Genomic DNA, 12,893 nt, shown 5'->3' on the forward strand with positions numbered 1-12,893 from the left:
AGGTCCAAGATGAAAAGCACATTGTTGGGCAGATAAAATGTATTATGCTCACTTTGTTAACGATGGAGGCCGTAGCCCAGGTGATATTAATGTGTGTTGAGAATCCTTGTAGCCTGGGGCTTGGTTTTGGGATTAAGCCTTTCCCACCCTTTTTGATGTGGGGCGGTACAATCCAATCATGCCTCAGAAAGTGACTTTGTATTAGAGACTTCCCTATTTTGTATATTGGATTAAGAGTTTGGACTTCTACACTATAAAATGGGGACAGAACGAGAGTTTGCGTTCTTGGTTCCTGAGATTATCATTAGAAGAGAGAGCAGAGGAGAGCAGAGAAAGGCCACGTGGAGGAGGCCAGGAGAAGCAGCCAAGATGGTGGAGTGCTGAGTGAGATGCCAGTTTGTGTAGAGTTTGTATTTGGGATAAGGAAGGAGATGGGGAACAGAGGTGAATAAGTCTGGTGAGCTAGAAACCTTTGATTCTAGGAAACTCGGATAAGTCAGTGGCTTTGTGAGCACTGAATGTGACTGGGTTTTGGAGCCCAGTGTGTATTTTTACTTGCCCGCCGGGTGCAAGCTAGAATTAAAGACTATGGCCCACCAGTTTGTGGCTCCGTTGTTTCTTTACCGACTGTCCGAATCCAATGCGAACCTGCATGTGCCAGGCTGCTTTGATAGTGGCCCTGGCTGTGGATACTGGCCTTACATTTGGCGTAGTCTGTGGCAGGATTCGATACAGATTGGCAAGGAGCCTTTGAGCGGTGGAGTAGAGGACTGGCTAGTGTTAGGGTTCCCCGTGGCTGTCCTTTTGGGAATTGTAGGCTGGCTGACTTTTACAGCCATGCGTGAGGAAACGGAGAGCTCTGTGGAAGAGGCTGCCTGGGACCTGCAAACCGAGCAGTGGAAGGAGCTGGAGCAAACGTGGGAGAGACAGATGCTGACCCTGGAGCTGAAGGAAGTGCTGGAGGAGGAGGCCGACCAGGTTTGCGAGATTCGCCTGGAAATGGAGCAAACGCTGGAGGAGGATTCAGAGGTTCGTGAGTTACAGATTGCCCTGGATGTGGTGGAAAGCCAGCAGCGGCAGGAGGCCAGAGCTGAGGCTGAGGCTGAGGCTGAAGCTGAGGCCGGGTCCGGAGCTGCAAGGTCTGCAGAGCAGAAGGCGGCAGCGGCCAGGGGCTCGAGCCCGGCAGCCGGAGCTGGTGTTTTCAGTTCCTCTTTGGAGGATGAGGAGAATCGGGCTGGAGTTGCAATCCACAGTCTCCGGAAGGTGAAAGCCCAGCTGGAAGCAGCACCTAGTATGGCCCTGGTAGGTCTGCGATTTTGGGATATAGGGTTGGACGCTGTCATGCTCTCTGGAGCAGAGATGGAAATGCTGACTGCCATTGCCACGTGCTTCTCTTTGGGACAGTGTAAGACCTGCCAGGATGGCAGGAATGAGGGGGGTGGCTGACGCCCTATGTGCGTGGACTGATTTTCTGGACTACGACCGGAGTGGGCATTGGCTACTTTGTTGGATGGACTTACGGATTACGGATTTTGGACAATGAAATACCCTGATGGGGTGGGGGGGTGGCTTTGCTGGAAGCACTCCCCTGCCCCGGGAAGCTTCTCCCATGGCTAGAAAGAAGGCCGAGGACATTTTGCGCTTTGGGCAAAATGCTCAGAGACTGGTGAAGTGTACCTTTGTAATTGTTGAAACTGTATGATTTTTGCTGTTGTAATTTGTGTAATGTTCTAATTTCCTTGCACAGGGATGCCAGTGGTATAGATTGTGGGTAGTAAAGTGAGCATAGAGGTGGATTGTTGGGCAGATAAAATGTATTATGCTCACTTTGTTAAAGATGGAGGCCGTAGCCCAGGTGATATTAATGTGTGTTGAGAATCCTTGTAGCCTGGGGCTTGGTTTTGGGATTAAGCCTTTCCCACCCTTTTTGATGTGGGGCGGTACAATCCAATCATGCCTCAGAAAGTGACTGTATTAGAGACTTCCCTATTTTGTATATTGGATTAAGAGTTTGGACTTCTACACTATAAAATGGGGACAGAACGAGAGTTTGCGTTCTTGGTTCCTGAGATTATCATTAGAAGAGAGAGCAGAGGAGAGCAGAGAAAGGCCACGTGGAGGAGGCCAGGAGAAGCAGCCAAGATGGTGGAGTACTGAGTGAGATGCCAGTTTGTGTAGAGTTTGTATTTGGGATAAGGAAGGAGATGGGGAACAGAGGTGAATAAGTCTGGTGAGCTAGAAACCTTTGATTCTAGGAAACTCGGATAAGTCAGTGGCTTTGTGAGCACTGAATGTGACTGGGTTTTGGAGCCCAGTGTGTATTTTTACTTGCCCGCCGGGTGCAAGCTAGAATTAAAGACTATGGCCCACCAGTTTGTGGCTCCATTGTTTCTTTACCGACTGTCCGAATCCAATGCGAACCTGCATGGGCCAGGCTGCTTTGATAGTGGCCCTGGCTGTGGATACTGGCCTTACACACATAATTCCTGCTCTCAGTAAGTTTACAACCGAGGAGAAAAACTTGAAAGGGACATTTCACTGGAAATGTAAGGAAATAAATGCTAGCTTGCCCACAGACACCTCTTATGCTGATGGCTATAAATATCAGTATCTGGGGGGCATTGTGTCCCTGAAACCTGAACCAGGAGGTTTTCAGAAGACCCCTGCTCCTGACCTAAACCAGGCAGGGACACTTAGAGAATTGGAAAATGCAGACTCTCCATCAAGAAAATGGATATAAAACCCTCTTCTTCTTCCTGTGCTTCCAAAGCTAAGATAAGGAACCTGGGATATAAGGCAGGTAACTTTCTGGGATACGAGACCAAATAGTTTCTCCCTGCTCAGCCAGGAGTCTTTTTATCTGGTTTGCTCTGTGTAGATATCTTGGGCAAAGAAAGCCAGAAATGAGTATTTTCTATACAGTAATGGGCCATCCAATCACAATTAATTAGGCTGAAATGTGCTGCTTACCCTTTGAGTTCTCCATTTGTTGGGCAGATAAAATATATTATGTTCACTTTGTTAAAGATGGCGCTGCCCACATGGAAGCCCGTCGCCCAGGTGATATTAATGTGTGTCTCTGTGGGCTGTGGGCAGGCAGGATCCTTGTAGCCTGGGGCTTGGTTTTAGGACTAAGCCTTTCCCACCCTTTTTGATGTGGGGTGGTGCAATCCCATCATGCCTCAGATAAGTAACTTTGTATTAGAGACTTCCCTATTTTGTATATTGGATTAAAGATTTTGATTTCTGCACTATTAAGTGGGGCAGACCAGGAGCTTGTTCTCTCGGTTCCTGAGATTAGCATTTGACAGGAGAGCAGAGAAAGGCCATGTGGAGGAGGCCAGGAGAAGCAGCCAAGATGGTGGAGTGCTGAGTAAGAAGCCAGTTTGTACAGAGTTTGTGCAGAGAGGAGATGGGGGACAGAGGTGAATAAGGCTAGTGAGCTAGAAACTTTTGATTCTAGGAAACTCGGATAAGTCAGTAGCTTTGTGAGCACTGAATGAGTGGGTTTTGGAGCCCAGTGTGTGCTTTTACTTGCCCACTGGGTGCAAGCTAGGATTAAAGGTAATGGCCCACCGGTTCTTGGCTCCATTGTTTCTTTACCGTCTGTCCGAATCTAATGCGAACCTGCACGGGCCAGGCAGCTGTGATGGTGGCTGTGGCTACTGGCTTTATACCATCTAACAATAAAGACAATAGAAAATCACACCCATACAACTTGACCAGCAGTATTAAAGGCAGTCAGTCATACTAATAATGAGGAATAAAATGGCACGGCACTTCCTTTAGACATGGTTCACCACGACTTTTCTGCCCAGTGTGCTCTAAATGGAGAACATCCTCTGGATACGTCCTTTGGTTTGCAAGACTGAAGACTGCTCAATCCAAAGGTGTAATGGCAGCAGGTGCAGAAAATAAACCCCGGGACTAAGACCACTCAGGTTGGCCCTTGGAGCAGCAGCATGTGCATTTCTGAGCCTCGGGTTTCTAGGATGGTGCAGCTGCATACTGCGCATGTGTGGCCCAGAGGTGGGTGGGCACTGGAACTGTGAGGACCCCTCTGCCTCCACGGGAAAAAATAGACAGTGAAGATTAATGAGTCAGAACATTTTCCCCAAGTCTCCTTTCTCTTGAGATAGGAGTTGGAGGAGGGGTCAAAATAAGAAAGAAAAGGAATTTTTTAAAAAAAGAACACAAACTCATGCTACATGACCTTAGCAGACTCAACCAAAACCAACCGAGCACATAAAAGAACAACTGTAATTAGGGAGAGAAAGGTCACAGGAGTTTACTTCCAGAAGGGCTGACAATTTAATTTGCAAAGCGATCAGTCTAATTATCCTGATGAATGTGTATGTGTACATTTACACAGTCTTCACCCCGGACATACACACACTAAAATAGAAAACCCACAATTCACTTTTTCCAACTGTACATTTCAGGATGAGTAGTCACCAGTGAGTGAAAAGTGGAATCCAGAAATTTTCCAGCACACTGGAATTCATTATTTCGTATCTACACAGTGATACCTTGGTTTTTGTCGATAATCCATCCGAAAACAATCGGTGATATCCAAACCAATGAAAACCAATGCACTTATTTCCATATGAATCAATGTAAATCCAATTACTATCTACAGTAATCACTTACATATAATTGTAGTATTAACACTCACAATCAATTAAAACAAAGCACAAAAACACTGGAAAGCAATCGAATTGTTTGGCTAGACGCACGGGACAATGCTCACACAATGAAAAACAATGCCACACTGAGCAGGAGAACACATGGTTCACCCTTTGTTTTCACAAAATTAGCAGCAAGGTCACGTGGGCATGCTGACGAAAGCCAACTTTTTACGGAAAAAAATCGAGGAAAACCGAAACCGATGATAACCTAAGTCAACAAAAACCAAGGTATTACTGTACTTGAAATGAACTTAAAGGCTGGCACAAATCTACGTGCCCTGTGCTCTTTAATAAACTTCAGGATGAGAAATCATAGAAAAAATGAGAAGAAATTCAACAATTTGCATACTATTCAAATAACCGGGACTGTAGTGGCTGGAAGGCATGAGACACTTCCTCAGTATAACTTGGCATTTCCTCTTGAACAAGGGATACCTCTACCAGCCATTTCTACTTGTGTTTTGTTTTTTTTTATTCATTTTTAGAGAGAAGAGAGAGAGGGAGAGAGAGAGACAGAGAGGGAGAGAGAGGAGAGAGAGACAGAGAGAGAGAAGGGGGAGGAGCTGGAAGCATCAACTCCCATATGTGCCTTGACCAGGCAAGCCCAGGGTTTCGAACCGGCAACCTCAGCATCTCCAGGTTGACGCTTTATCCACTGCGCCACCACAGGTCAGGCCATTTCTACTTGCTGAATAAATGAATAAGAGCGACATTAGTAACTTTTTAAAAATCTTATTTTGATCAAGTTTTTCTATGTTTATGTTTTCCCCTTCTTGTGATCAAAACGTCAGTTGAACAAGAATCGTGCTTCCTCTTCCACACAGTGTGAAAGACTTCTACCCTAAGAAATGCTAACAAATCTGTAAAGAAAAAGAGTCTCTACTGAAGGGCACATGTGGTTCTTTTAGGTGTTTCTGTTTTTTCTATGCTATTAGTTTACACACTAAACAAGAGAAAGTTTAGAAATAAAGTATATATAGACAACACAGAAAGAACCTGGTGACATGAGTCAAGTAGAGAGAGAGTAACAGAGAGAGAGAGAGAGATTATTTAGAGCTTACGTGCTTATAGGTTTTAATAAAGGTCAAAATATGCTGCTACTGGGTTTGAAAAATAGTGCTGAATAAGAGACAGATAACTTCAAACCAATGACTAAGAAGAACACAGACTAATGGCTCTCCAGCCTTTATTGCCTAAGAAAGATAATCTGTCCAGACAAGCAAGTCTACTTCTAAACTGCAAGTCGGAGGATTCCACCAAATCGCCTGTCTTTGGGCCATACTGTCCACAGAGGAGACATCTCAATGAAGCACTTCAGAAATGCACAGATGGATAGGCATGGGTAGTGATGGGGACCCACCATAATGAAGCACACCCTTCTGCTGCCCAGACTAGGCTGAGTGGGCAACCCGAGGAGAATGAAACATCATCTGTAGCACAGGGGTGGTGGCTGAGGTTGAATGCCAGGCAAACATTTCACGGGGATCTAGAGTTTATGGAGATCAGGATATATACTCCTCTTCCTTTGCAAGGATGTGGCCTAAAGTAGCCAATCAGCTCTTATGCACTGTCCTCTGCAGTGACAACTACTGCAGCACCTGGAACACAGTACTCTATAGATATTCACTGAATGAATCAAGTATGGCAAGCCTTCCTCAAACCATCTCCAGCTTGATTTCCCATAATTCCTCTTCATGTTTGCTCCATCCCAATTTTTATGAACTTTCCAAATTCCATAGCGTCTGTTCTCTTGCTGCCATTACTCACCTACAAGACTTTTCTTATACCCCCAAAACATGTTTTGGGGGAGAAAAGGCTGGGTGCCAACCACTGCATTTTTATGAGTGTTCCTAGAGATTTTTGAAATAATTACTATGAGATTATTTCCCTCCAGCTATTCTGCAGGGAAGAAGAGAACTAGCCAACACACAGGTGGACTGACATCACCAGTGGGCTTTCATCATTACCATGCTTCTTTTTAAAAGCAGTTATGAGGCCTAGCCGGGTGGCTCCGTGGATAAAGTGTCGTCGTGCTGGCACACCGGGGTCATGGGTTTAGTCCCCAGTCAGGGCACATATGAGAAGCAATCAACAAGTGCACAACTAAAGAGACTAGGTAGAGTGGCGAATTGAGGTTTCTCTCTCTCCAATCCTCCAAAATCAATGGGAAAATATTTTTTTAAGTATTTCTGAGTTTGTTTTATTCATTTAGTTTTTTAGTTTCCATATATACTGCTTACAAAAATTAGGGGATAATTCAAAATGAATATGAAGCTATAAAATACCCCTAATTTTTGTGAGCAGTAAGTAAAATCATACAGTATTTGTTTTTCTCTGTCTGACTTATTTCACTTAGCATAATATTCTCTAGGTCCATCCACGTTGTCACAAATAATAAGAGTTCACTACTACAAAGAGCAATGTCTTGTCACTGTGCTGTATGCCTGAAATAATAAGTAATATAATACTGTATATCAACTGTTATTGAAAAGTAAATTGAAAAAAATAGCAGCATTTATGCACCGTGGCATGGCTGGAGTCACACACATAGTGAGTTCAACAGATAATGTGAATTGCTCTAGAAGCCTGTAATCCCAGACAAAGAGCTCTGACATTAAGCTGTGACACACTAACAAATGAATCTTAAACATGGATGTTAATTAATTGTGCAAACAAATTTCACTCAGAGCCGTTACTGGCTTAGGAGAAGGAACCGTTTTCAAACAGATTAGAAATATCACTTACATATAACCCAAATCAGTGAAATATAAACAGAGACTAAGCTGCTCTGATCCACTAATCATCTTTATCTAGTCATTAAGAATGTCTTTACAAGGCCTCTTAGTAGTATAGTTTCGTTATATAACTCAGAAGTTAGGCAGAAGTCTGGAATTCAAACCTTTCCTAAAAATCAAATTGTCCTTCATATCGGTACAGGTAGGTGAGATGTCTAAGACTAACTGGAGTAATGCACCAGATTGTAAGTGTTGTAAGAGCAGGATTCTGCCTCATCTGTCCATGATTGCAAGCCTAGTGCCCAGCATGGGTGCCTGGCACATAGTAGGTCCTCAATAAACACTCGCTGTGTGCCAAGATCCACTCTAGGAACCAAGGATCCTGGGGTACCTCGTATGCTATGTGTGTGCTGTGTTTCAGCCCCAAATATACTTAAGTCATCTCTAATTCTTCCATCTCCATGGCCTCCAGAATGACAGGGGGAGTGGGGTGGCGGGGGGGGGGGGGGCAGTTGCCCCTGGCAACAGCAGGGAGCAGGACCCAGGGGAAGGGTGGAATGGAGTGCCCTGATCTCACTGTGTCTGCTGCTACCTCTTGCCCTTTCTCCCTGACCCATGACGCTGAAAAGGGAAGCATGTCCTTCCCCACTGGATGAAGGCAGCTGGTTCCCAGTGTTATTTCACTATCATCATGGCCCCATGACATGCTTATCTCCACTTCCATATTTTAAAGGTGATGCGTATGTAGTGGCAGCCCAGGGAGACAGAAGACAGGCTTCAAAGTCCTGACTTCTTGGTTGGATTCAGGAGGCACTGGAAAAATCTCTTACCTTCTCTAGGCCTCAGTTTTCCTGTCCACTTAATGAGAGGGTAGCTCTAAATAAACTCAGAAAAGCCCCCCCCCCCCCAATACCTGTGGAACCTGCTGGTTTCCTGAGGTAGGGTTGGGGCTGGGCTTGCAGTTACTTGTACCCACTCTCCTTTGCAGGCAGCGTGTCCACCATCCATACTGCTTGTGTCCCTGGGGGATGTCAGTGCCCTCCTTACAGCTCCCACCATGTGAGTCCACTCCCTACAGTGGTCCTGGTCTCTCCTGTCTTCTCCATCTCCTTCCATGGATGCTAGAACAGCTCCTCCAGACTGAGCCCAGGCTGCTACCCTGCTGCCTACCTAATGTCCTACTTTAACTCTGGGCTTGGGGAAGCCATCAGCTGAGAACTACCTGCCCCACCGATGCCCTGGAACATTCCAGGATTGGATGCTTTCTATTAGAGTTATCTACTCAACATGGCAAGTTCATACCTCCCCAATGGGGAGGTGAAATTGGGGATGGGAACGCATGGGAGGGGACGGGAGAAACTGAGAAAGGAGAAAAACATGAAGGGAGATGGGCAGAGGGCACCAGGTGTACTCCAGAAAGACCACAAAGTTAGGCTGAGGCCACTGAAGACCATGAACCTGAGAATAACAACGTTTGGAAGTCAAGAGGAAAGGGCATCAGTGGCCACAATAAACAAAAGCCCAGCCTGCTTAGGTCAGCAGCCATTCCTTCAGCAAGACCTATAACTCTCAGCCTGAGCAACTCACGTTCATTGGCACTGACTTAACATGCTAGAAATAAAAGAAATTAAACAGCCACCTCTTTCTTTAGCTAAATGTCTTTACCCGTCTTGGCTTAATTACCAATTGAAGACTAAACCAGGGTTGCTTCATCTGGACGTTTGTCAGAAGAGAGAGTTCAGAGACGACATTATTGGAAAACGAAGTTATCCCAAACATAGCTGAGCAACATCTCAGAACAGGGCCCCTGCCTCTCTTTCTAGGTATTTGTCACAATTCAAAATTGCATTTCTTGGCTACAGCAGCATGACTGAAAATCTTCCCCAGAAACCCTATCACTGGTCGGGTTCAAAGCAGAAGTTGTGATTTCTCTGAAGAGGAGAAAAAAACGAACGTGTCGCCATGACTTTACAGAGCTGCCTTATGTTCTTATTCTTGTTCTGTGTCTTCTCTTGTTCTCCTGCCTCTGCCTTCCGACTTTTGCGTCTTTTCTTCAAAGCTTACAGTTCTGTCCAACAAGGCAAAACCTTTTTTTTTGGTGCCAAAATCAAATCAGATCACCAATGAGAATGTCTTAATTAACTATTTAGTATATGTAACCAAAGAACATTTTATAGGATCTCCAAATGGATTTCACTTTTTGTCCTTTCTTCCCTCTCACCTCCCTTTTTTAAACAAATACATTCTGATTTTCTTCTCCCCCCCCCCCCCCCCCGACACAGAGCCCCACCCCCCAAGCCAATGGTGAAGACAGCGGAGGTGCCTACCTTGCCCAGGCCTGGAGTGTCCTTCACCTTGCTGACAGCCCTCAGCAGACAGGGTGGGGCCGGGGGAGGGGAGGTCTGCAGAATGCCACTGAAGCTGGTGGCAAAGAGAGGATGCTCAGCAACAGAAGTAGAAGGTCGATGTTTCTTCTTTTTAGAAGACAGGTTTAATTTCTGGGCAGCTCTGGAGGGGAAAATGCAGAAAACGAACAATAAGGGAAAACGTATGGCACCATATGCTATGTTACTTTTTCTCTCTTAAAGAACCTGCTAGTTCTGTAGAAGCTTAATCCTCTCTCTGCTCCATAGTAGCCCCAAACTACAGCAGTCAACTTAATGAACTACCTAATCATTTATACAGCAGAAAAAAAGCCATAGAAGTGCCTGGTTCTGCAATCGAGATTTACAAAGAATTGTTTGTTACCCACAACATTCAGCTTAAGCATGAATAAAGCCGGTCATCTTTAGGGATAAACAGTACCTATTAGGTTAATCACTCCATAACTTTCTCTAGTGCAAACTCAAGTGGGAGAGACCTTGTGAGTTACACAGAAATTCTAACACCTTGTAAAAGCCAAACCAGTCCGATGAAGAGCCACATGGTAACCAATCAAGGCATGTTATGGATGTGCTTGTGGAAGAAAAACACACACCCCGTGCAGTGGGGGAAAATAAATCAGACCAGTTTTAGAAACATAACACCAAATCAGAATAAACTCCAGCCAGGGTGTGGAGGGCTGAGAATGTGGGCCGCCCATGTGGGAGACAGGCTTGCTGTGTGGGGTGGTCTTTCGCTACAGAAAGCGATTCATGGGCAGGTGCGAGGAGAGGGTCAGAGCCACCAAAGGTGGCACTGAGGGGTGAAGGTGGGGGAGGTTTGAGGGGGTAGGTAAGGTTGCCACATCACTAATAACATGGTTTGTTTATATAGCATCTTCCCTCATTCAAATGTTCATCATCTTATAGCGAAGGAAGGGAAACAAGACAACAGTCAGGCAGAGACATCTCACAGACTGCAATATACTCATTTCTGGATTAATTCTCTGTGTTCTCACCCTCTTGTTCGAAGAATTCCAATTCCCTTATCAAACATCACTGAACATTTGAGCTGCCGCCTGAAACAAATGGACTGCCATGACTTCCTTCTGCAGATGAAAAGCTCATCATCCACCCACTACTCTCAACTACCTAGCCTGTCAGGAGAGGGGCAGGTCAGAAGACAAAATCAGCACTGTTTGTACCTCAACCCCCTATGTCCCCCCCTCATTAGAATGATCTGGAAAAGTTAGTTTTAATTTTACATCAGGAATTATCATGCTTTTGACAAATTCCCTAAGCAGCTGCACAAACACAGCAAAGAATTACTCTTTCAAAGCTTAATTTTTCTGAGCCAGAAAACTGAAAATCAGTTTCACAATTGACTCACAGGGATGGGATACATGAGGGATCACAGATTTTGATGGGATGACACCCCAAAAGTCCCAGTCCCATGTGCCAGACTTTGGGAACTCTGTAGCCACTCGGTTGAAGGATGATGACAAAATGAAGAGTACCCGATGATTTCCACAACACGTCTTGTGCCAATCAGCGCAAGGAAAAAAAAATTGGAGTAATTGCTTTTTCATGATCTCATTGCCACTCTTCCTCCTGAAATTAAAGGTGAAGCAGAATTGCTCAGTGACGAGGCCGGCACCTCGCCTGGCAGTCTTCATTACTGAAACTCTGTCCCTGGGCAAACAGGGACTTGTCCACGCATGTCAGCATGGCAGCCTTCTGACGCCCACTCCCGGGCTCAGTGACCCCTCATTGCTTTCCAGCCAGGCTGCCCACGTCTTGGAGAGTTTTAGGAAGAAGGGGGAAGATGATGATCTAGCAAGTGAAAGGCGGTGTTTCTCCATTTACAACAGGATTCTCTAGTCCAGTGGCAAAAGGACTGGGTGGTTGTTGTGGTTTCCACTCCCCCACCCATTGGGTTTCTCAGTCCAAAAGGGAGGACAGAGAGGAGAAGGGAGCAGAAGAAAATGCTATTGAAAGGCAACTTAGAAGAGAAAGGGCCAACTGGGGGGGCGGGGTAATTCCTTTTTCTTATCTCTACCACCCATGCCTACATATGGAAAAGAAATGAGGACTCCAGTGGACCACCAGGGTCAACTACCAGGCACGTGAGCTTTTAGATAATTCCAGATGCCCTCTTTCAAATCTTCTGACTAAAGTCCAAGGCATTGTGGAGCAGAGATAAGCCATTCCTACCATGTCTTGTCTGAATATCTGAAGTCTAGAAACCATGAGAAATAACAAATAATCATTGTTGCTTTAAGTCACTATGTTTTGGGGATAATTGGCCACACAGTCATAGTAAATAACACATGACTCATTCCCAATCTCCTAATTTCACTTACCCTGCTTGCCTTGCCCACCTCTCCTCACCACCACGGCATTTATTATCTCCTAACACACTAGATCAGTGGTAGTCAACCTGGTCCCTACCGCCCAGTAGTGGGCGTTCCAGCTTTCATGGTGGGTGGTAGTGGAGCAACCAAAGTATAAATAAAAAGATAGATTTAACTATAGTAAGTTGCTTTATAAAGATTTATTCTGCCAAACTTAGCGAAAATCCGACATAAAGTACTTGGAAAGTAATTATTATTATATGCTTTAATTTGCTGTAACTCTGCTTTATAAATTTTATAAAGTAAATTTACTTCCCTACTTTATAAATCACCATTACTGTGGAATCGGTGGGTGGTTAGAAAATTTTACTACTAACAGAGATACAAAGTGGGCGGTAGGTATAAAAAGGTTGACTACTCCTGCACTAGATCATTTACTAAGTTAGAATATTTGTTACTTAGTGTCTGTTTCCTGCTTGGAACGGAAGTTTCAGGAAAGCAGAGTTCATACATGTTTGCTGAATGAATAACTGAAGACTGAATAAACTAGGAATATTTAGCCTGGAGAAGATAAACCTGGAGAAAGGAGAAGGAAGAGTCTTTTAAAAATAAAAACAGTCTAATTTACTTATTTCACTCCGTATAATGTTATCAAGGTCCATCCATGTTATTGTAAATGATCCGATGTCATCATTTCTTATGGCTGAGTAGTATTCCATAGTATATATGTACCAAAGCTTTTTAATCCACTCGTCC

General features: G+C 44.7%; 1 protein-coding gene across 1 annotated transcript in view; it reads right to left on the bottom strand.

Annotated features, from left to right (window-relative positions):
• KIF26B (kinesin family member 26B) overlaps nt 1-12,893 on the bottom strand; it is a 467,067-nt gene that overhangs the window by 109,567 nt on the left and 344,607 nt on the right. The window contains exon 5 of the mRNA XM_066381702.1: nt 9,751-9,931. Coding sequence (XP_066237799.1) covers nt 9,751-9,931 — 181 coding nt within the window. The remainder of the gene's footprint in view (nt 1-9,750; nt 9,932-12,893) is intronic.

This window comes from Saccopteryx leptura, chromosome 1, assembly GCF_036850995.1.
Source record: "Saccopteryx leptura isolate mSacLep1 chromosome 1, mSacLep1_pri_phased_curated, whole genome shotgun sequence".
NCBI lineage: Eukaryota > Metazoa > Chordata > Mammalia > Chiroptera > Emballonuridae > Saccopteryx > Saccopteryx leptura.